Source organism: Eriocheir sinensis, chromosome 35 (assembly GCF_024679095.1).
Source record: "Eriocheir sinensis breed Jianghai 21 chromosome 35, ASM2467909v1, whole genome shotgun sequence".
Lineage (NCBI taxonomy): Eukaryota > Metazoa > Arthropoda > Malacostraca > Decapoda > Varunidae > Eriocheir > Eriocheir sinensis.
The window spans coordinates 10,106,478-10,128,178 of NC_066543.1; the positions used below are offsets into that span (position 1 = coordinate 10,106,478).

Here is a 21,701-nt window from a genome sequence, read left to right on the forward strand (position 1 = left end):
GTGTACAGAAGCTGTCGCCATGGATCGTCTCCCCAGAGTGTGGTTAATTAGTGAAAGTAATTACCGTTCTGTAAATGTCACCTGTCCTACCTCTCTTACCTGGACACACACACACACACACACACACATATCATAAAGACGCACACTTCATAAAGGTGAAAAATTACAATGTTCCTGTAATCACTGACGCAAGGCTTTCCTAGTTTAAACCAAATCCTTTTTTTCTCTTCCTTTTTTAATCTTCCTCCTCCCTTTTATCCTGCGATCTGTTTTTTATGTTTGTTTTTTATAGTTCCGGGAAGAGTAGTTCATCAATACTCTCTCTCTCTCTCTCTCTCTCTCTCTCTCTCTTCTCTCTCTAAAATAGACGAAAAAAAGAGAGATCTCTCTCTCTCTCTCTCTCCTCTCTCTCTCTCTCTCTCTCTCTCTCTCTCTCTCTCTCTCTCTCTCTCTCTCTCTCTCTCTCTCTCTCTCTCTCTCTCTCTCTCTCTCTCTCTCTCTCTCTCTCTCTCTCTCTCTCTCTCTCTCTCTCTCTCTCTCTCTCTCTCTCTCTCTCTCTCTCTCTCTCTCTCTCTCTCTCTCTTCTTTTCCAGCACACTCCCCCAGTTCTCCTTTTCAATACAGTTTAAACACGGTCAGACAAACGTAGAATGTCATTATTTTAACGTCAGCGAATATTAGATTTTTAGACAGGAACTAAAAACAAGAAAATCAGCTATGAAATACTCAGAGAATAGCACACGAACGCAGTTGTACGAATTTGGTGTTACAGTGGTGCCATTTTTTTAACCCATCCGCTGCGATTGGCACGAGTTTGGCTTTCAGTGGTAGTCCGGTAGTCCCAGGTCTTTCTCTGTCTGTGGTGGATAGTTGAGTGTTTTCCATGTGGTATTGGTGTGCTGGATATCCTCTCCCAAGGTGCAGGACTTTACATTTTTCTTCATTGAACTGTAGCAGCCACTTTTTGTTCCATTCCTGTAGCTTGGTGAGGTCTGACTGTAGGAAATCCGCAGTCAAGGGGTTAAGGTTTGCCCCTGAATGCGCAGAAAAAGAGACTGAAAATAAAAAGAAAACGGAATGCTGGGTGCTTAACAGATTACAATTGAATGTATAAGCCACCAGCCCTGGAAAACAAAAGCTGTATCATGTATCTATCAGTGTATCTCTGTCTAGTTCTTTTCAATTCATCTCTAACTCATTTTTCCGTCTGTCTTACCTAACCACATCACGCCCTCGCAACACGTATACCCCCGATCCACAAAGTCTACATCAAACATCAATTCTCTGTTATTCATCTCTACCTCACTTTTTTATCTTCCCTTTCACCCTATCACGTACCCCGACCCACACAATCTGTATTATATATCTGTACTTTTATCTTGTTATCTGTAATTCAAATCTACCTCCTTTTTTTGTTTCCCCTTTTTTCCCATATAAAGCCCCCGAATCAATTATCCCAACCTTTAGTATCTGCACCTTATCTTTTATCAGTATGCTTTTCTTTAGTTCTCTGTAATACACCTTTATCTCATATTTCCGTCTGTCTAGTTCTATGTAATTCATCTCTACCTTCCTTTACCGTCTTCCCTTTCCCCTCTCACGCCCCCAAACCACGTCACCTCGACCCAAATAATCCGTATCTGTAATATAATCTATCTGTGTATCATTGTCTAGCTACTCGTTCTTTCTCTGTTACTTTCCATAGAATATACGGACTTTACTTTATTCAGTGTTTGTCTATCCCACTCTAGTTCTGTTTTTCACCTTTGCCTCATTTTTCCGTCTGTCCTCCCACTCCCCGTCACGCCCCCGCCTCGCGTACCCCGCCGACCCACAGTGCAGCACCGACGCATCTTATCTTGCCTGTCACTTCTCTATGCCAGGTGAAAAATGGAAGCACTCACCTGCCCTGGAAAACACCTACCTGCTACCTGTCACCTGCGAGTGGCTGGAATGACAGGTGAGGAATTTTTCGGTGTCCCGTGTTTGTTTTGTGTTTTGCGTCCTTTTTTTTTTTTTCTTTCTTTCTTTCTCCGTGTGTGTTTCCGTGGCGCAATGAATAATTTTTATGTGTCATCCTCCACTTTTATTTTTTTGTCGTTCTTCTTTTTTTTTTCTCTCCATGTCACTTCACTTCTCTGTCTTCTCTCTCCTTGGTGTCTCCTTTGTTCTGCTCTTCCCTTTCATTTTTTTGCTCTCCTCCACTCCCTTATTCACTTCGCTTCAAGTTCTATTTTTTTACTTCAATTTCTAACTTTATTCTCTATCTTTCTTTATTCCCTGCTTTCTCTATTCCATGTTCTCCTCCTCTCTCTCCACCCACTTCCTTCCTTCCTTCCTTCCTTCTCTCCTTCTTTCATTTCAAGTCTTCTGCATACCCTTCGTATCCTCCTCCTCCTCCTCCTCTATCTCTTGTCTTCCTCCTCCTTCAGTAAGACTACCATTCCCACCACTGAAAACATGTATATTTTTCTGCCTCCTCCTCCTCCTCCTCCTCCTCCTCCTCCTCCTCCTCCTCCTCCTCCTCCTCCTCCTCCTCTTTCTGCACCACTAGTCATAGCCCCTTACAGTCTTTTATTCTAACATTTAAATGGAACAGAAAATAAATTCCTTCAGAAATAAGCTTCGTTAAACACACACACACACACACACACACACACACACACACACACACACACACACACACACACACACACACACACACACACACACGCAAACATCACCGTCCTCATCAATCAATTATACTATTCATTCGTTTACCTCTCTCTCTCTCTCTCTCTCTCTCTCTCTCTCTCTCTCTCTCTCTCTCTCGCCAGGTATTTTTTTTCGCTCCAAACTGCGTCTCTTGGTCACATGAGGGAAGGGACGCGCCTCTTTCCCCGTCATTTACCGCGGGGAGGCGAGGGGAAGCGTCCCCGTGTGTTGGTCCCAAATCGCATTACTTTAAGAGTGGCGGTGGGTTTGTGACGGCGAGTGGCAGTGATGGTGGTGGTGGTGGTGGTGATGGTGAAGGTGATGGTAGGTGTTTGGGTGACGGGGGATTAAGGAGGGGGAGGAAGGGACTGGTAGATAGGCATTGTTTTACTTCTTTCTTTCTAGATTTTTTTAAATTTTTTCTCTCTTCTTTCTTCTGTCTCTCATCCTCTTCCTCTCTGGCAGTTTTAATATGTATGTCTCTGTGTTTACATGTCTGTCTGCCTGTGTGTCTGTTTCTCTCTCTCTGCATTCTCTCTCTCTCTCTCTCTCTCTCTCTCTCTCTCTCTCTCTCTCTCTCTCTCTCTCTCTCTCTCTCTCTCTCTCTCTCTCTCTCTCTCTCTCTCTCTCTCTCTCTCTCTCTCTCTCTCTCTCTCTCTCTCTCTCTCTCTCTGTCACCCTATCATGGTCATACATTTAAAACGTTTCCATCTCTCCTTCTCCTCCTCCTCCTCCTCCTCTTTCTCCTCCTTTTTCTCCTCCTCCTTTGCCTCTCCCTTCCTTTTTTTCTTTCGTCCCCTTTGCGAGTACAGAACAGCAAGGATGAGTTATAGTGAAGGAGAGAAGAAAGAGCGAAAAGAAAAGAGTGAAGAAAGGAAAGGAGGAAGAGAAGGAAGAGGAGGGAATTACCATAACTTCATAACGCCTTGTCCAATGCAGCGTCATAACTTCAGTTTATTAAAGGGTATTTCACGCATCTATATTACCTTGAAAGCGTGAAGATACGATAGATAAAGAGATAAAGAGAGAGAGAGGAGTAGAAAGATATATATACATAAACACACATACACACCCACACACACCCACACACACACACCCACACACACACACACACACACACTCGGAGGATTACGAGAGTGCCGTTCAGGAGTATGAATAATAGATCAGTAAGTATATAAATAAATAAAAATGCGTGGGGCTGTTACCTGACGATGTGTATATAATAAAATAATAATAATAATAATAATAATAATAATAATAATAATAATAATAATAATAATAATAATAATAATAATGGTAATAGTAATGAAAATAATAATAATGATAATAAGGTAATCATAATCTTCACCAAATATTTTTCCAGCGCGATATGTATTAGAAAATGTAGAAGTAAGAAGAGCAGAAGCTAATATTATTGCAAGCGAACATCTGTATTATTATTATTATTAGTGGTAGTAGTAGAAGTATCATTATTATTATTATTATTATTATTATTATTATTATTATTATTATTATTATTGGTGATGGTGTTTTTGCTGTTTGGATCGTTGTCGTGTTTGTTGTTGTTTTTATTGATGTTTTTTGTTTTTTGTTTTTGTTGATTTGATTTGTTGTTGTTGTTGTTGTTGCTACTTCCATCATTATCATTATTACGTCATCATACACCCATTATCATTAAATATTTTTTTTTAGAGAATGTCATAATTTCTTTACTATATGCAAAAAAAAAAAAAGAGTAATAACATCGCCACTTCCACATAATGCTGAATAATCACTGAAGGAGTAAAAAACGCAATATAAATCATCAGTCGACTTAAAGATTAACGCTCCTCTGTTACCGTCACTAACGAGGCTTAAGTAAACGTCTGCTAAATGTGACGTTTACTCAACTTTATTTTTAAGGCAATGAAAACGAACTATGAAAGGTGACACGCAAGAGAGGGAGGGAGGGAGAGAGGGGAGGAGGGAGGAAGGGAGGAAGTAAAGGGTGATGAATGGGAGGGAAAGGGAAGGGAAGGAAGTAGGGAGGAAGGAGTAAAAGATGGTGAATGGGAGGGAAAAGGGAGAGGAAGGGAAGGGAGGGAGGAAAGGAGGATGGGAGGAAGTAAAGGGTGATGAATTAGAGGGAAAAGGAGAAAAGAGAAAGGGAAAGGAAGAAGTGAAATTACCGAGGAGGCGTAATGGAAGGGTATGGAGAAGAGAGGAAGATAAAGAGAAAGAGGAGGAGAAGGAGGAGTAAAATGAGAAGGAAACGACCGTAAAAGATGAAAATAGATGAAGACGAAATTGAGAAAGAAGAAGATAATTTTGCTGAAAACGACAACTGGAATGAGAAGAGAAATGGAAAAGGGAATGATGAGGAGCTTAAGGAGAAGGAGGAGGAGGACGAGGAAAACAAGAGAGAGAGAGAGAGAGAGAGAGAGAGAGAGAGAGAGAGAGAGAGAGAGAGAGAGAGAGAGAGAGAGAGAGAGAGAGAGAGAGAGAGAGAGAGAGAGAGAGAGAGGAGGAAACGAGATGAGAAGATAAAAGGACGTATTGTGAGAGGAAAATGAGGAGAGAAAAGATGAGTTGGAAGGCAAAGGATGGATAAATGAAGAGGAGGAGGAGGAGGAGGGGGAGGCAAGGTTTATGTGTGTGTGTGTGTGTGTGTGTGTGTGTGTGTACGTGCAGACTATGCAGATGAGGAAGAGATGATAGTTAGGAAAAATGTGAAGACGAGGGAGGAAGACGGAGAAGATGGAGGGAAAAAATGAACTAGCGGATGCAGGAATGTGACCAGGAGGAGGAGGAGGGAGAGGAGGAGGAAGAGGAAGAGGAGGAGGAAGGAAGAGCAAAAAAATAACGTATAGGGAAGCCGTGAGGGGATATGAGAAAGATGTGCGTGAGGGTGGGAAGAAGGGAAGGGAGCAGGGGAGAAGGGGAGAAGGAGGGAGAGAGGGGGGGAGAGACACGTGTGGAAATGAGGGGAGGTTGAGGGAGATGATTAGAGGGACAGAGAGGCGCGAGTGTGGTAAGGGGAGAGGAAGGGGGAGTGAGGGGAGACACATGAGGAGGAGGGAGAGACAGGAAGGTAGTGAGGGGAGAGAAGGAAGGAGGGGGGGAGGATGGATGCTGTGGCTCTGAGGGGAGTAAGCGAGGGGAGAGGAGATGGTGGTGGTGGTGGTGGTGGTCGTTCAGTATGTCAGTCTGTACCTGGCTTTGTGAGGGGAAGGACGTCCGCGTGTGTGTGCGTGTGTGTGTGTGTGTGTGTGTGTGTTCCCCTCATCCGCTCCTCTCCGCCTCCTCCTCCTCCTCCTCGCTTCGCTTTACCTCCCGTCGCCTGATTCACAACTGCGCCAGAAAAAGAGAGAAAGTTCAGTGAAACGGGAAACTACTGACGCGATAATTGAAAAAGAAACTAATGAAAAAAAGTGGCAGAAAAAAGTTTATTAAATATTTTGCAGCGAGAAGTTAAAAAAAAAGTGCAGAGAGAGAGAGAGAGAGAGAGAGAGAGAGAGAGAGAGAGAGAGAGAGAGAGAGAGAGAGAGAGAGAGAGAGAGAGAGACTTATTAAAGGTACAGAGTGACATGACAAAAGAATAGAACTCAAGGTAAAGAATGAAGAAAAGGATGGAAAGGCAATTAAAGAGGAAGAGAGAGAGAGAGAGAGAGAGAGAGAGAGAGAGAGAGAGAGAGAGAGAGAGAGAGGTGAATAAATGAGTAAAACAGTAAAGCGGAAGAAACAGAGATATAGAGAGTAGGAAAAACAGACAGACAGACAGACAGATAAACAGAGACAGACAGAGCAAACAGAGACATGGACAAGGAAATCAAAACCGAGTAAAAGAAAAGGGATGGAAAAAGATAAAGAAAAGAATAAAGATGCAAATTATGACAGAAAAATGAAAATGTAATAGCCAAAAAAAAGGAGAATAGTTTTACATCAATTTAGAGAAGTGGATGAAGTGGACAAGTTAATAAGAGAGAAAAAACAACAAACAAACAAATGACGAAAAAAAGTTGCATTCTCACCCCGGAAACACAGAGAGAGAGAGAGAGAGAGAAGGAAGACATACCTCCTATTAAACTTCATTTCTCTGACTCCAGATCGCTATCAAAACAAACAACGTTCTGAAGGGGGAGAGAGAGAGAGAGAGAGAGAGAGAGAGAGAGAGAGAGAGAGAGAGAGAGAGAGAGAGAGAGCATGAAAGATACAGGAAGTGAAAAAGTAAGAAAGAAAGAAGGAAAGAAAGAAAGAAAAAATGAGAATCTGACAGGCAAACACAGACAGACAGAAAGATAGACAGACAGACAAACAGACAGGCTGATAAAGAAAAACAGACAGACGGACAGAGATGCAGACAGACACATGGATAAACACCTAGATACGCAGACAGACAGACAGACAAACAGACAAACAAGCAATCAGACGGTCAGACGCCATTACCAATCCCTTCGGAGTTAATTAATCAGACACCTTATTAATAATTGTGTGTGTGTGTGTGTGTGTGTGTGTGTGTCCCTTGGTGGCACTTCAACCCCTTCATCCCCCCCCCCCCCCGTCTCCCCCTCCTCCTCCTCCCCCTCTCCCCCCTCCCCCCTCCCCCCTAGTGCCACACCCGTATAGGTGCCTCGCCCACTTGGCACCACGCACTAGCATCAGCGGGGAGGGAGAAGGAGGAGGAGGAGGAGGAGGAGGAGATGGAGGAGGACCAACCAGTGTCAAACATGGCAACAGGATATTTTGTGTTGTTGTTGTTGTTGTTGTTGATGGTGGTGGTGGTGGTGATGGTGGTGATGATGGTTGTGGTAGTGGTGGTGGTGGTGGTGGTGTGGGTGATGTTGGCAGCTTTTTTTTTTTTTTTGGTGATGGTGATGTTATGGCTCCTCTTTTTCTTCATCTTCTTCCCTCCTCTTTATCATCATTTAAATCATCATCATCATCTTCTTGTTCTTGTTTTTCTTTTCCTTTTTTCACTTGTTTTTGTTCTTTTTGTTTTTCTTTTCTTCTTCTTTTTCTTCTTCTTCTTCTTCTTCTTCTATTTTTTTTTCATTATTTTTATCAATGTTACAATCACTGTCTTGCTTATATTACTGGTAGGAGTATTTTTTATCTTCTTAATAACCGAAATGTTCTTGTAGCAGGAGGAGAAGGAAGAGTTATCTGTTTGCACAAGATAAGGCATCTCATACTATTACTACTACTGCTATTACTAATGTTACTACTACTTCTACTACTACGACTACTACTGCTACTACAATTCTGAACTCTCTGCCCACGCCATATCATTCCCTTGTCACTTCCTCCACCACCCACTCAACCACCATCACCATCACTTCCACCACCATTTCCACCACCACCACCACCTTCGTCACTATCATCTCCGCACACTCACGTTCTACGACGACCATTGCCTTATCTTCCACCTCCACTTAACGACCACCACCACCACCACCACCATTGTCATACCACCACCACTATCATCACCACCACCATTAGCATCAAGGATTAATTAGAGTTGATGATGAAGCCATGATGTCAGCACTTATGATGTATCTCTCTCTCTCTCTCTCTCTCTCTCTCTCTCTCTCTCTCTCTCTCTCTCTCACATGCATTTGATTGTTATCTCTTTCAGCTACACTCATATTTTTCCCTCACATTTTCTCTGTTTGCTCGAATACCTTATTTTTGACTCATCCCAGTAAGAGAGAGAGAGAGAGAGAGATGGGGGGAGAGGGGGAGGCCCTTTCACTGGCAAGGCCTACTAATGGACGTCCTCATCTGGCAAACTGTTATACGAGTCGCTAAAAACAGAAACCCGAGAAAAGGCAGAGAAAAAGTGCGGCAGAAGTAAAAAACTGCTGATGATTTACTGTGCGAAACAAAAGCTGAGGAGGAAGGGAAAGAAAAGGCGGAGGCAGTAAAAGGAGGCGGATGAGGAGGAAGAAATGAAAGTCTATGACTCTATATCATGAGCGGTGTTCGTCGAGGTGAATGTGTTGTTTATTGTCACGGCGAACCGTAAAGTTTTCTCCTGAAGGTAGGCAAGGCTTGTGAGGCGTCATTACGGACCCACACGCTGCGGGACGCCGGAGAGAAGATCGAGGCGCCGGGAAAAGCGCGCCATCAGCGAATAATTAATGGGGAGGGACGCGGACTGGCGGTGCTCTGAGCAGTGGGTCCATCACGCTGATAACATGACTTAGGACGACGTGACCGAGAGCCAGAGAGAACCAGCAATGGTCCATTAAGGAACAGACGGCTTCACCAGGAGGAAAGTGAGAGAGGGCGAGGGAGAGCTGCTCACATCGTCATCATGTTCTCCAAGGTGTTTCGTCTGGAGAAGAAGAGTCGGGAGGATAGGGCCACACCCCCGCGGCCTGCCTCCTCAGGAGACAAGCGGCCTATCTATGTCCCACTGCAGCAGTCCACCCTGCTCCAGGCCAAGAAGCGGGCCACGATGCACGACGCGCAAGCCGAGGCCATGGAACAAGATCTTGACCTGCTGGAGCTGGTGTGCCGCAGCGACAGCCTCCACCGCCGCCTGGACGAGCTGCAGGCCAAGTACGAGAGGATGGACGATGGCATGGAGAACCTGGTGGTGCGGCGGGAGGTGCGGGTTGGTCCGCAGCCTCAGGGCTACCCAGCCAAGAGGCTCGTTGGTATCAGGATCTCTAGATCCTTTGAGGAACCCGAATGCAAAAAACCCAACCTTCTGCAGAGGATCTTCGGGCACCGATCCAAAAGCAAAGACGATCTTCTCAACTTGGACTTGGACCCTCCGCGCTCCTCCTCCGCTTTGGCTGACCGACCAGCCTCCAGCAACCTCCTGGCACCGCCGCCGCTGCCCATGCGTGGGCGGCGCTCCGCCAGCGAAGACATGCTATCCTCCAAGGACTTGTTTGAGCGGCGGTCAGACAAGAGGCAGAACTGGGGCTCCGAGGTGTGGGAACGAGACGGCTTGTTCCAGTGCCAAATTACACCGCCGCCACCGCCGCCTCCGCCTCCGCCAGTCGAGGAAATGGGGATTCCCAAAGGCGGCGGCCTGAAGAGGAAACGTGCAATACGGATCCCAAATCCGCACAGGGTGAGGGAGGCAGCCCTGGGGTCCACGGACTCCTGCAGTGATTCCACAGACTCGGACAAAGAAGGGAAGGGACGGAGTAGCGCAGGACTCAGCCGACCGCAAGAAATTTCTTTTGGGAACCACGTGGACGCCCGCCCAACCCAGCGCAGGGAGGGAGGCTGGAGGCCTGCCTCCGCCTCTGTGAGTCCAGGGGACGGCAGCAGCAGAGCGAAGAATGGCGACGACTCCCAGCGCAGGGAGGGTGGCTGGAGGCCTGCCTCCGCCTCTGTGAGTCCTGGGGACGGCAGCAGCAGAGTGAAGAATGGCGACGACTCCCAGCGCAGGGAGGGTGGCTGGAGGCCTGCCTCCGCCTCTGTGAGTCCTGGGGACGGCAGCAGCAGAGTGAAGAATGGCGACGCTGTGGGCAGAACCCCGGGAAACGACCCCGAAGTGTGGAAATGCGACACCGGGCTGGCTGGCCAGAAGCGAAGCCCTGGAGAAGGAAGGGAGCCGGCTGCAAGTCTTGCACTGCGTCGGCGACGGGAGGCCTTCGCCAAGGATAAAAGAAGCATTGAAGTCACAGAGCCGTTTGAACGGCCGACGCGGAAGACGCCTCGTGCCACATCCTTCGAGGAGTGCCTAGTGAGGGACGGAGCGGTGCGGCGCTGCCCCGGCAGGATTAGCGAACAGGAGGAGCAGCCTTGTGTCCCGTGTCCCCAGCAGGTGTCACCTAGCAACGAGCCAAGGATCAAACCGATCCTCAAAAATACAGACAAACCCAGACCCAAGACTGACCTGCCGGCCGCCCTCACCCGCAGCGACAGTTCCCGGGAGGTGCTGCTGACCCGGACGCCAAGCATCCGGCGTCACCACCGCTGCCCGAGCTCCCCGGGGGTCACGGCCCGCACCGTTAGCCCACACAAGGTGCTCAGGTCACAAGCCTCTCTGGAAGGCTCTAGGATGCGCCCCTCCCCACAGAGTCAGTTTGTTCCCCACACCTGCGGGCGGGGGCGGGGGTTCCTGGCCAAAGCCTACAGCACTGAGGAGGGTCCTAGGTCCCTCGGCCACTACAGAACGCCTGACCCTGGGAAGGTGTGCGAGGCGGCCGAGGGCTCGGAGCAGGAGCAGCAGCAGCAGCAACGGGCCAAAAGTTCAAGTTGTCAGGATCTTCCTGGAAAACTTCCCACGACAGCGTCCATCCAGGAGCTGGACCACTTCTTGTCGGCCATCATCGACAATCTGGAGGCGCAGCTGCAGCAGTCTGGCGGAGGCAAGACCGGCCCGCGCCGCCCTGTCGTGGAGGACCCCAGGTGGTGGAGGAAGAAGAAAAAGGATGGCGAGGAGGCGAAGTATCAAGAAGGGAAAAAAACAGAAATTGAAAAAAGGAATGAAGATCAAGAGAAAGAAGAGCAGAACGTCCTGAAGGGGGAGGAGGAAGAGTTGGAAGTTATGACGGAGGAGGAGGAGGTGGAGGCGGAGCCTGATGCTGAGACGGAGAAAGTGGATGAGAAGGACGAGAAAATAGAAGAGGAGGAGGAGGAGGAGGAGGAGGAGGAGGAAGAGGAGGAAAAGGAGAAGGAGGAGGAGGAAAAGGAGGAGGCTAAAAAGTTGATGGTGGAGAAGGAGAAGGGGGATAGGAAGAAGGAGGAGGAGGAGAAGGAGGAAGAGGAGGAGGAGGAGGAAGGGGAGGAGGAGGAGGAGGAGAAGGAGAAGAAGAGGGAGGAGAAAGGACAGCTGCAAAGTCAACAGCAGCAAAACCATCAAGAACAGCAGCAGCAACCTCAACAACAGCAGGAACAACAACAACAACAGCAACAACTAGAGCAGCAGCAGGAGCCTCATCAACAGCCGCAAGAGAAGCTGGAGCCGATGAGAAGTGACGGGTAAGTGAGGCTGTGGGGTGTTTGGCTGTGTGTTTGCCTCTCCACGTATTTGGGACAGGTGGAAGCTGTGGAGTTAAGAAGCTATGTATTCGTCTGTGAGGCTGTGTGTCTGTAAGGCTGTGGGCTGCGAGACTGTAACTATCTTGATTACACTTTATAGAGATTTTTTTATACATGCTAATATGAACTTTTCTTATAAGACAGAAGACAGGTAATAACTCTCCTTACTAAGACCATACGACTACTTTACAGATAAGATTGAAGGAAAAGGAAACGGCATGTGAGGAAACTGAATGATAAGTGGGAGAAAATAAGAAAAGAAAATTATTCGTTCAAAGTGCAAAACTTCAGCATTCGTTTGCATCATGAAGCTCTTTCAGAAGGCAGGGAGGGAAAACTGAGACGGGGAAAAGGTGTACGAGGGGAAATGGCGAAACCTCCAGCGATGTCTATTTGTATTGTGCACAACAACAACAACAACAACAACAACAACAACAACATTAACAAGGCGTCCGAAAAGCACTCCGAAACAGCAGCAAATAGTTTTAACATCGTTGCCAAAGCACACACACACACACACACACACACACACGCGCACACGCACATTCTTTCCTTCTTTCCTCATTTCTTGCCCTCCTTAACCCTTTCTTGTTTTCTTTGTTTCTTTATTTTTTTTCTTTTCCCTATATATTTATTTATTTAACCGTTCAATTGTTTTGTTTTAGACTAGTTTGGTTGCCAAGATTTTTTTTTCTTTTTTTTTTCTTTTTTCCTTCGGTGTAGACAGTAACGTTTCTTTTTTTTTTTGCGTAGTGGACAGGAACGTTTCTATTTTTCCTCCGTGGTAGACAGTAACGTTCCTATTTTTCCACCGTGGTAGACAGTAACGTTCCTATTTTTCCTCCGTGGTAGACAGTAACGTTCCCATTTTTCCTCCGTGGTAGACTGTAACGTTCCTATTTTCCTCCGCGGTAGACAGTAACGTTCCTATTTTCCTCCGTGGTAGACAGTAACGTTCCTATTTTTCCACCGTGGTAGACAGTAACGTTCCTATTTTTCTACCGTGGTAGACAGTAACGTTCCTATTTTTCTACCGTGGTAGACAGTAACGTTCCTATTTTTCCTCCGTGGTAGACAAAATGTTCCTATTTTTCCACCGTGGTAGACAGTAACGTTCCTATTTTTCCACCGTGGTAGACAGTAACGTTCCTATTTTTACACCGTGGTAGACAGTAACGTTCCTATTTTTCCACCGTGGTAGACAGTAACGTTCCTATTTTTCCACCGTGGTAGACAGTAACGTTCCTATTTTTCCACCGTGGTAGACAGTAACGTTCCTATTTTTCCTCCGTGGTAGACAGTAACGTTCCTATTTTTCCTCCGTGGTAGACAGTAACGTTCCTATTTTTCCACCGTGGTAGACAGTAACGTTCCTATTTTTCCTCCGTGGTAGACAGTAACGTTCCTATTTTTCCTCCGTGGTAGACAGTAACGTTCCTATTTTTCCACCGTGGTAGACAGTAGCGTTCCTATTTTTCCACCGTGGTAGACAGTAACGTTCCTATTTTTCCACCGTGGTAGACAGTAACGTTCCTATTTTTCCACCGTGGTAGACAGTAACGTTCCTATTTTTCCTCCGTGGTAGACAGTAACGTTGCCAATTTCCTTGCACGGCTGGAAGTTACAAGTTGGTGGACAGTGAGTACCTATTTATCTTTCACGGTTGGTACTTACTAGTTGGCTGGCAGTACCGTTGTTATTTTTCCTGCTATGTTGGGTGCCTCGAGGTTGGTTGGCAGTAGCGTTGTTATTTTTCCTGCTATGTTGGGTGCCTCGAGGTTGGCTGGCAGTACCGTTGTTATTTTTCCTGCTATGTTGGGTGCCTCGAGGTTGGTTGGCAGTAGCGTTGTTATTTTTCCTGCTATGTTGGGTGCCTCGAGGTTGGCTGGCAGTACCGTTGTTATTTTTCCTGCTATGTTGGGTGCCTCGAGGTTGGTTGGCAGTAGCGTTGGTCGTCAGTCGCCGCACCCTCGCACGTGTGGGATCTCGGAGCGTTGAGGCCGGCGGGTGTTGATGTTTTTCGTAGTTTGTTTGTTTTACTTGAAGACATGACCGCCTGGGGGGGGATAATGCGTTCCTGTCTGTGGGTCTTTACTACTCTCTTTTTTTTTCTTTCACTAGTATTCTCTCTTTCTTTCTTTCTTTCTTTCTTTTGCAATTTTTCCTTCAGCTTTTTCTTTCTTTCTTTCTTCCGTTGTTTTTATGTTTCTTTCTTCCGTTGATTTTCTCTTTATTCCTCTCTTCATCTTGTTTTTACTTTCCCTTCCTTTCTTTCCTTTTTTTCATTTGTTTTGATGATCTTTTACTTTTCTTTCTGCAGATTCTGTTCTTACTTTCTTTCTTTTGTTTTTTGTTTGATTTATTTTTTTTAATTTCTTCATTTTCTCCTTAATTTTTTATCTTTCCTATTCGTTCATCTTTACTTCTGCGTTTCTTCTTTTTTCTCTTTTTTTTTCTTTCTTTCCTTCTTTCTTACTTTCTTTCTTCCTCTTTTTCATGATATGATATTCTTTACCTACTAATTGCTTTCGTTCTTTCTTATTTATTTTACTTTCTCTCTCCATTCCTCATTCTTTCCCTGTTCTTCTATTCTTTTCCCATTACCTATCCTTTCAGTCACTCATCTCGCCTTTTATTCTGTCTATTTCTTTTTCTATTTTACATTCTTCCCATTATCTTCCTTTACCTACCCATTTAGTCACTCATCTCACCTTTTATTGTCTTTATTTCCTTCTCTATCTCACATTCTTCCCATTATCTTCCTTTACCTACCCATTTAGTCACTCATCTCACCTTTTATTGTCTTTATTTCCTTCTCTATCTCACATTCTTCCCATTATCTTCCTTTATCTACCCATTTAGTAACTCATCCCGCCTTTATTGTCTTTCTTTCTCTATCACACATTCTTCCCATTATCTTTCTTTACCGACCCAATTAGTTACTCATCCCGCCTTTGATTCTGTCTTCATTTCTTTCTCTATTTCACATTCTTTCCACGCCCTTCCCTCCTTTACCTACCTACTCATTCATTCATCCTTCCATTCATTCACTTAGAGGACAACACAGAGATCCTTCCCGCGCCTTAATGTTTCACCTCCCTCTCCACACGCACATCCTCGACATAAATAACTTCGCTCGCCTCGCCGCCAGGTTTTCAAGATTCACGAAGCCCGGCCGAGGAAGATGATGCTTTAAAGGGGAACAACAACAGCAGCAGGAGGATGACTTTCGTGGGAGGAAACGTAGTGTATTGTTGCTGTTGTTATTATCATCATCATTATTATTATCACTCCCATCACTATTATTACACACACACACACCTCCACCGTCATCATTATCACACTAACACGACTATTGCACCAACAACAACAAAGGGAGATGCATGGCGCTACGTATTAAGAGAGACAATAACACTTGACGAGCGAACGCGGCGGCGGCGGCGAACCCCACAAGAACGTTCTCGAGGGAGCTACTGCGCCAGAGGAAAGGCTGAAGACGTGTACGGTACCAGTAACGTGGGACGAGGAGGAGGAGGAGGAGGAATGGAAGGCGATGAGGAGGTGCAAAAGGGAATGGGAAACTATATCAAGGTGCATGGAGGACGTAGAGAAGAAAGGAATGTAGGATGATGAGGAAGTGAAGCGAATGGAATATAACGTCAAGGTTAAGGATGTTGAGAAGAAAGGAATGGAATGCGAGGACGAGGTGAAGAAGAGAATGGGAAACTATGTCAAGGTGAAGGAAGTAGAGAAGAAAGGAATGGAAGGAGAGGAGGAAGAGGAGGACGAGGAGGAGGAGGAGGAAGGGGACAAAGGAAAGGAGTACGATAACGAGAAGGCATCATCTTCCTGGGGGATGACGATGGGGAAGAAGAGTAAAAGGGGAACTGAATGGTGGACGATGGAGAAATGGAAAAGGAAGAAAATGGATTGAAAGACTAGCATACGGTGGAGGAGGAAAATAAGGGAGTGAAAGACGAGGCTGATGAAGTGGAGGAAGAAAAAGGAGGACGGAAAGAAATGGTATAAAAAATTGTTTCCTGTTATGTCATCGTGTAGGGAAAAAAAAAGTATTACACCTCGTTCGCTCTTCACCTCGACCCGCCTCTTGTTCAACGCGGCGCTAACAGAATCAAAGACAGACCAGGATGACGGAAAAACAAAAAAGAAAAAGAAGGGCAGCGGAGAGCAATAATCGTTCTGAAATATCATAGTGTGTGTTTGCTTTCCACTTCTCTGACCTGGAAACGCTTTAATATCGCATGAGGACTAAATTTGATATATCTCTTTGACGTCCCTTGTTTTATTTACGCTAGTGGCATATTTCGTGCGGTTTGTTTGCTATTATGTCTTCGTATTTTTTTTTAATTTAGTCTCTGGTCCGCTTCCCCTGTCCAAAAAACGAAATATTGGCCGTCTCGCTCACCTGGTCTCACTGCGGACATTAATTAATCAGCGGGGCACAGGTGGGGATAGGAGGGGTCATCGGGTCATCACCTTTGGGAACACCTTTATCCATTTTGGGGGTAGGGGGAGGTGGCCTTTGCAGCAGAGGAAGGGAAGGAGCGGAAGGATAATGAGAACGATGAGATGATATGGGAGAAAGAGAATGAAATGGAGGATTGTGCTGAGTAGGAAGAGATTGAGGGAAGAAGGAGGAAGGGGAGGAAGGAGAGAAGAGTAAGGAGGACGACTAGCAGGTGGGGGAGGAGGAGAATGAAATGGAGAATTCTGCTGAGGAGGAAGAGACGAGGAAAGGAGGAGGAAGGGGAGGAAGGAGAGAAGGTTAAGGAGGACGACTAGCAGATGGGGTAGGAGGAGAATGAAATGGAGAATTGTGCTGAGGAGGAAGAGGGAAGGAGGAGGAAGAAGGGAAGAAAAGGATAAGGAGGAAGACTAGCAGGTGGGGGAGGAGGAGAATGAAATGGAGAATTGCGTTGAGGAGGAAGAGATGGAGAAGAGGAAGGAGGAGGAGGAGGAGAAGAGAAAGGTAATAAGGAGAACAAGGACCAGCACCGTTCACCTGATCTCACTGTGGTCACATTAATCAACCAGCGATACCCAGGTACTCATCACCTCTGAGAACACATATATCCAGTCAAAGGGTCAAAGAGGAGACGGCCTTACAGCACCCTCACCAACGTTGTTTCTCTCTCATCTGTCCTGGAGTAGTTATTATGTGCGCCTCTTAAAAACACTCGTATACATGTTTCATTTCCTGCTCGTCTTTGTGTCTTTTGAAGCGTGATTTTACGACCCTACATCTCCAGCAGCAGCACCTGAAGCAATTGTACCCCGCTGACCCTGCTGTTGGTTCTGCTGTTGCTTCTACTTCTGCTGCTCTGTGTGTGTGTGTGTGTGTGTGTGTGTGTGTGTGTGTGTGTGTGTGTGTGTGCCCCTGGGAACTACGTGGTTATGTAGCGAACCCTGTCATTACACGCCTGAGTGGAGGTGTTGGTGGTGGCGGTGGACGTGGTAGTGGTGGAACTGGTGGTGGTGACGGATGTGGTGGTGGTGATGTTTGTGGTGGTGGTGGTGGTGTTTGTGGTGGTGGTGGTGGTGTTTGTGATGGTAATTGATTGTGTCGATATCTCCGATGAATACACATAAGAACATAAGAACATAAGAACATAGGAGTCTGCAAGAGGCCGGTAGGCCTGTACGAGGCAGCTCCTCTGAACCTAAGCTCCCGTGTAGCTTCCGAGTATCTAACGCCACCTAATATCGCTGTCCATGAATTTATCTAATCTATTTTTGAATGTGACAATTGTATTGGCACTCACCGCATGACTGCTAAGCCTATTCCACTCATCCACAACCCTGTTAGTAAACCAATTTTTGCCTATGTCCCTGTTGAATCTGAATTTTCAATTTATCCAGTTTAAACCCATTACTTCGTGTCCTACCCGGTTCTCTTACCAACAAAACCTTGTGAATGTCTCCCTTATTAAAGCCCTTCATCCATTTATAAACCTCGATCATGTCTCCACGCACCCTTCGCCTTTCTAGAGAATGCAAGTTTAACTGTTTGAGTCTTTCCTCATATGGCAAGTTTCTCAACCCCTGAATCATCTTAGTCATCCTCCTCTGCACCGATTCTAACATTTTGATATCCATTCTATAGTGAGGTGACCAGAACCGAACCGCATAGTCAAGATGAGGTCTAACTAATGCTAAATATAGTTTGAGGAAGACTTCGGGGCTTCTGTTGCTTACGCTCCTTGAAATAAATCCCAGTACCCTATTTGCTCGATTTCTAGCTTGAATGCATTGTGCCCTTGGACGGAGATCAGAGCTCACTAAGACCCCTAAATCCCTCTCGCACCCAGACCTGCTTATGAGAGTGTCATTTAAGCAATAGTTATGTGAGGGGTTGTTCCTACCTACACTCAGAATACTGCAATTCCCTACATTGAACTCCATCTGCCATTTATCCGCCCAGTCATACAATCTGTTTAGTTCACCTTGGAGAATACTAGCGCCCTGATCCGACTCAATTGCTCTACCGATCTTGGTATCATCTGCAAACTTACTAGCATCACTACTAATTCCTGTATCTAAGTCACTGATATAAATAATAAACAAAAGTGGACTTAATACCGAACCTTGTGGGACCCCACTTGTAACACATCCCCAGTCAGATCTTTTACCATTGATTTGCACTCTTTGCTTCCTATTGCTAAGCCACGCCTTGACCCAGTTCAAAACTTTACCCTCTACTCCGTGAGCCTGTAATTTAAGCAACAGTCGTTGGTGAGGAACTTTGTCAAACGCTTTACTAAAACCAAGATAGATTACATAATAATTTTCATCTCTGTCAACCGCCTCAAATACTTTATTGTAGAAGGACAAGAGATTGGTGAGGCATGACCTACCTTTTGTGAACCCATGCTGCGAGTCGTGAATTAAGCTATGTTTCTCTAAATGCTCACGAATATACCTGGCTATTATGGACACCAGCATCTTGCCTATAACCGATGTTAAGCTAATTGGGCGATAGTTTGATGCAACTGACCTGTCCCCCTTTTTGAAAATCGGCGTCACATTAGCTACTTTCCATAGGCTCGGCACATAGCCAGTATTTACCGACATCTTAAGGATGTCGGTTAGTGGGTCACTGAGTACATCACCTAATTCCCTTAATACCCTCGGAAATATTCCGTCAGGACCTGGCGACTTGTTCCTGACGGGATATTTCCGAGGGTATTAATACATAACACACACACACACACACACACACACACACACACACACACACACACACACACACACACACACACACACACACACACACACACACACACACACACACACACACACACACACACACACACACACATTCACACACACCCCTGTCAGTAATACACTGTAACACATTTATTTGATTAATACCAATTAATACCACGCTCTCTCGTGCACACAAAACAATACCAAAAAATACAAGCGCAATACATCGTAACACCCTGCAATACACAAAGCGGACGAGGTGAAAACAGAATTAGCTACACAAACGGAAGGAGTACGGAGGGAAGGGGAGAGAGGTGAAGGGAGAGAGGTAGAGAGGTGAAGGGAGAGGAAAGGAGAGGAAAGCCAATGGGGAGGGAGGTGAAGGAAGAGGAGAGCGGATGAGAGAGGCAGGTAATAAAACGGAAGAGAATTGCAGGAGGGAGAGTAGAGGAGAGGAGAGAGGGATGCGTAGATGAAAGAGAGGTAAGATATTTGATTGAAGAGGAGAGGAAAGAAGAGGAGGAAAGAGACGTAGAGAATGGCGGAAAGAGCAATAAAGGGAGAGAAGAGGAGACTTGAATAATGGAGAGAAAAAAAGAGAAGAGACGTCAGAAGGGAGGAAATGGAGGAAAAAAGAAAGTGTGGAAGAGGAAATAGAGGGGAAGAAAGAGTATGGGAAAAAGGAAGAAGGAAAGGTGAGGAGGTCATAGGAAACACACACACACACACACACACACACACACACACACACACACGGTAACGCAAAAACAAGGTCACCAGTCACCGCCACCACCACCACCACCATCAGACCCTTTGCCCTTTATTGAAGCAGAGCGAGCGAGTGGCTGTAAAGCGAGTGACCCGACCACCACCACCACCACCACCTCCGCCACCACCACCTCCACCACCACCACCAATACCACTACCACCAACAACAACAATCACGTCAGCCATCTCGCTCTTGTTATCTATTCCTTGTTGTTGCTTATAAGAGACACACACATACACACACATATACGCACAAACACACGCACACGCACGCACATACGCACACGAGTAATTACGCGTCTCACCTTGTTTTCAGCACACACAAGTCAACCTTTATGAAGTTTGCTGTCGCGTTCTCTCTCTCTCTCTCTCTCTCTCTCTCTCTCTCTCTCTCTCTCTCTCTCTCTCTCTCTCTCTCTCTCTCTCTCTCTCCTTTTTTTCCCTTCTTTTCTTTTTTTCATACTTTTCTTTTCCTTAATTTTCTTTGTTTTTCCTTGCTCTTCCTTACTTTTTTCTTTTCTTATCTTTTCCTTTGTTTTCTTTTCTCTTGTGTGGTTTTGTCTTGTCTTGTCTTCTCTTCTCTTCTCTCTTTTTTTGTCTCTTCATTTTTCTTCTCTTCTCTTCTCTTCTCTTCTCCTCTCTTATTTTATCTCTTCATTTTTCTTCTCTTCTCTTCTCTCCTCTTCTCTTCTCTCTCCGCCCTCCGCCACACACCAGCAGTAACGCATCACCAGTATTTTAACACCTGACGAGGAGGTGGGCAGCGCGCAGGCCTCGTCCCTTCAACACAGGTGGCAGGCACAGGCACGCGGCCAAGACTTCATCCCAGCTCCCCTCTATCCCCCTCCTCCCCGTCCTCAGCCCCTCCCTAGCCCCATCCTTCCCTTACTTCACCCCCATTCCCTTTCTAGCCCCATCCTTCCCTCTACTTCATCACTAGTCCCTACCTATCCCCTTCCTCTCCGTTCTCATCCCCTACCTAACTCCCTCTTCCCTCTACATTCTCCAGAGCCCCTTCCTAGCCCCTTCCTTCACCTACCTTTCCCCCAGTCCCTCCCCAGCCCCTCCTCTTCCTCCTTTTCCCTTCCCTAGCCCCCTCCTCCCCCTACTTGACCCCCAGCCCCTCCCTAGCCCCCTCCTTCACCTCCCTTCCCCCAAGTCCCTCCCCAGCCCCTCCTCTTCCTCCTTTTCCCTTCCCTAGCCCCTCCTCATCCTACTTCACCCCCCAGTGCCTGCCTAACCCCCTCCTCCCCTTCCTCTGCCTCTCCCTAGCCCCCTCCTCCTCCTACTTCACCCCCAGTCCCTCCCCAGGCCCCTCCTCCCTCTTCTTCCCCCATCCCCTCTAGCCCCTCCTCCTCCTCCTCCTCCTCCTTCTCCCTTATCAAATCCCTTTCTCCCCCTCAGATAATCTCTAGCCCCCGCCTCATCCCCCTTCTTCCCTATCAAGTCCCTTTCTCCCTCTATTCTCTTCTTGGTCTCCTTCCGAGCCACGTTTTTCTCTCCTTTGCCTTAATTATGTCAAACTTCCTCAGTCTCCATCAAGTCCCTTCCTATCCCCCAATCTCCCCCATGAACGTCTCCTTCGCCCGTCCAACCTTATACCTCCTTGTCTTCTTTCCCGTCCCTGAATTCTGTCCCCAGTACCCTGACATGCCCCCCCCCCCCCTCCCCCTCTTCTCTATGAGCTGATTCCACAGTCCAACACATTTTTTTTTTTTTACAGCAAAGGAAGCAGCTCAAAGGGAAAAGAAAGTAATAATGAGAAAAAAAGCCCGCTAATCACTGCCCCTATGTAAAAAGAAAAAGAGTTCAGGAGAGTGGCCAAAAGAGAGCTCAATTTCGGAAGGAGGGGTCTCGATAATCTCCAGTGTCTTTGTAGCAGCCCGAACCAAACTATACAATCCCATACAGTCCATAATGGCTAGGTTTTCGATGCAACACCAGGTACACAAGAGACTCCCTGCACAGTTCCCTCAAATTTCTGAACGTAAATATGAACCTCAAACACTATAGGTACAAGGAAT

The 21,701-nt window shown here is 46.3% G+C and overlaps 1 protein-coding gene across 5 annotated transcripts in view; it reads left to right on the forward strand.

Annotated features, from left to right (window-relative positions):
• The first annotated feature begins 5,877 nt into the window (after positions 1-5,877).
• The window catches only part of LOC127007366 (uncharacterized), a 45,345-nt gene continuing 29,521 nt past the window's right edge, over positions 5,878-21,701 (forward strand). For 2 of the 5 annotated variants that reach the window (XM_050878255.1, XM_050878258.1), the window contains exon 1: positions 7,522-11,622. In XM_050878255.1, coding sequence (XP_050734212.1) covers positions 8,990-11,622 — 2,633 coding nt within the window. In that variant the 5' untranslated portion in view covers positions 7,522-8,989. Of the gene's footprint in view, positions 5,921-7,521; positions 11,623-21,701 lie in introns of those variants that run through there. The other 3 variants (XM_050878256.1, XM_050878257.1, XM_050878259.1) reach the window with 3 other exon arrangements.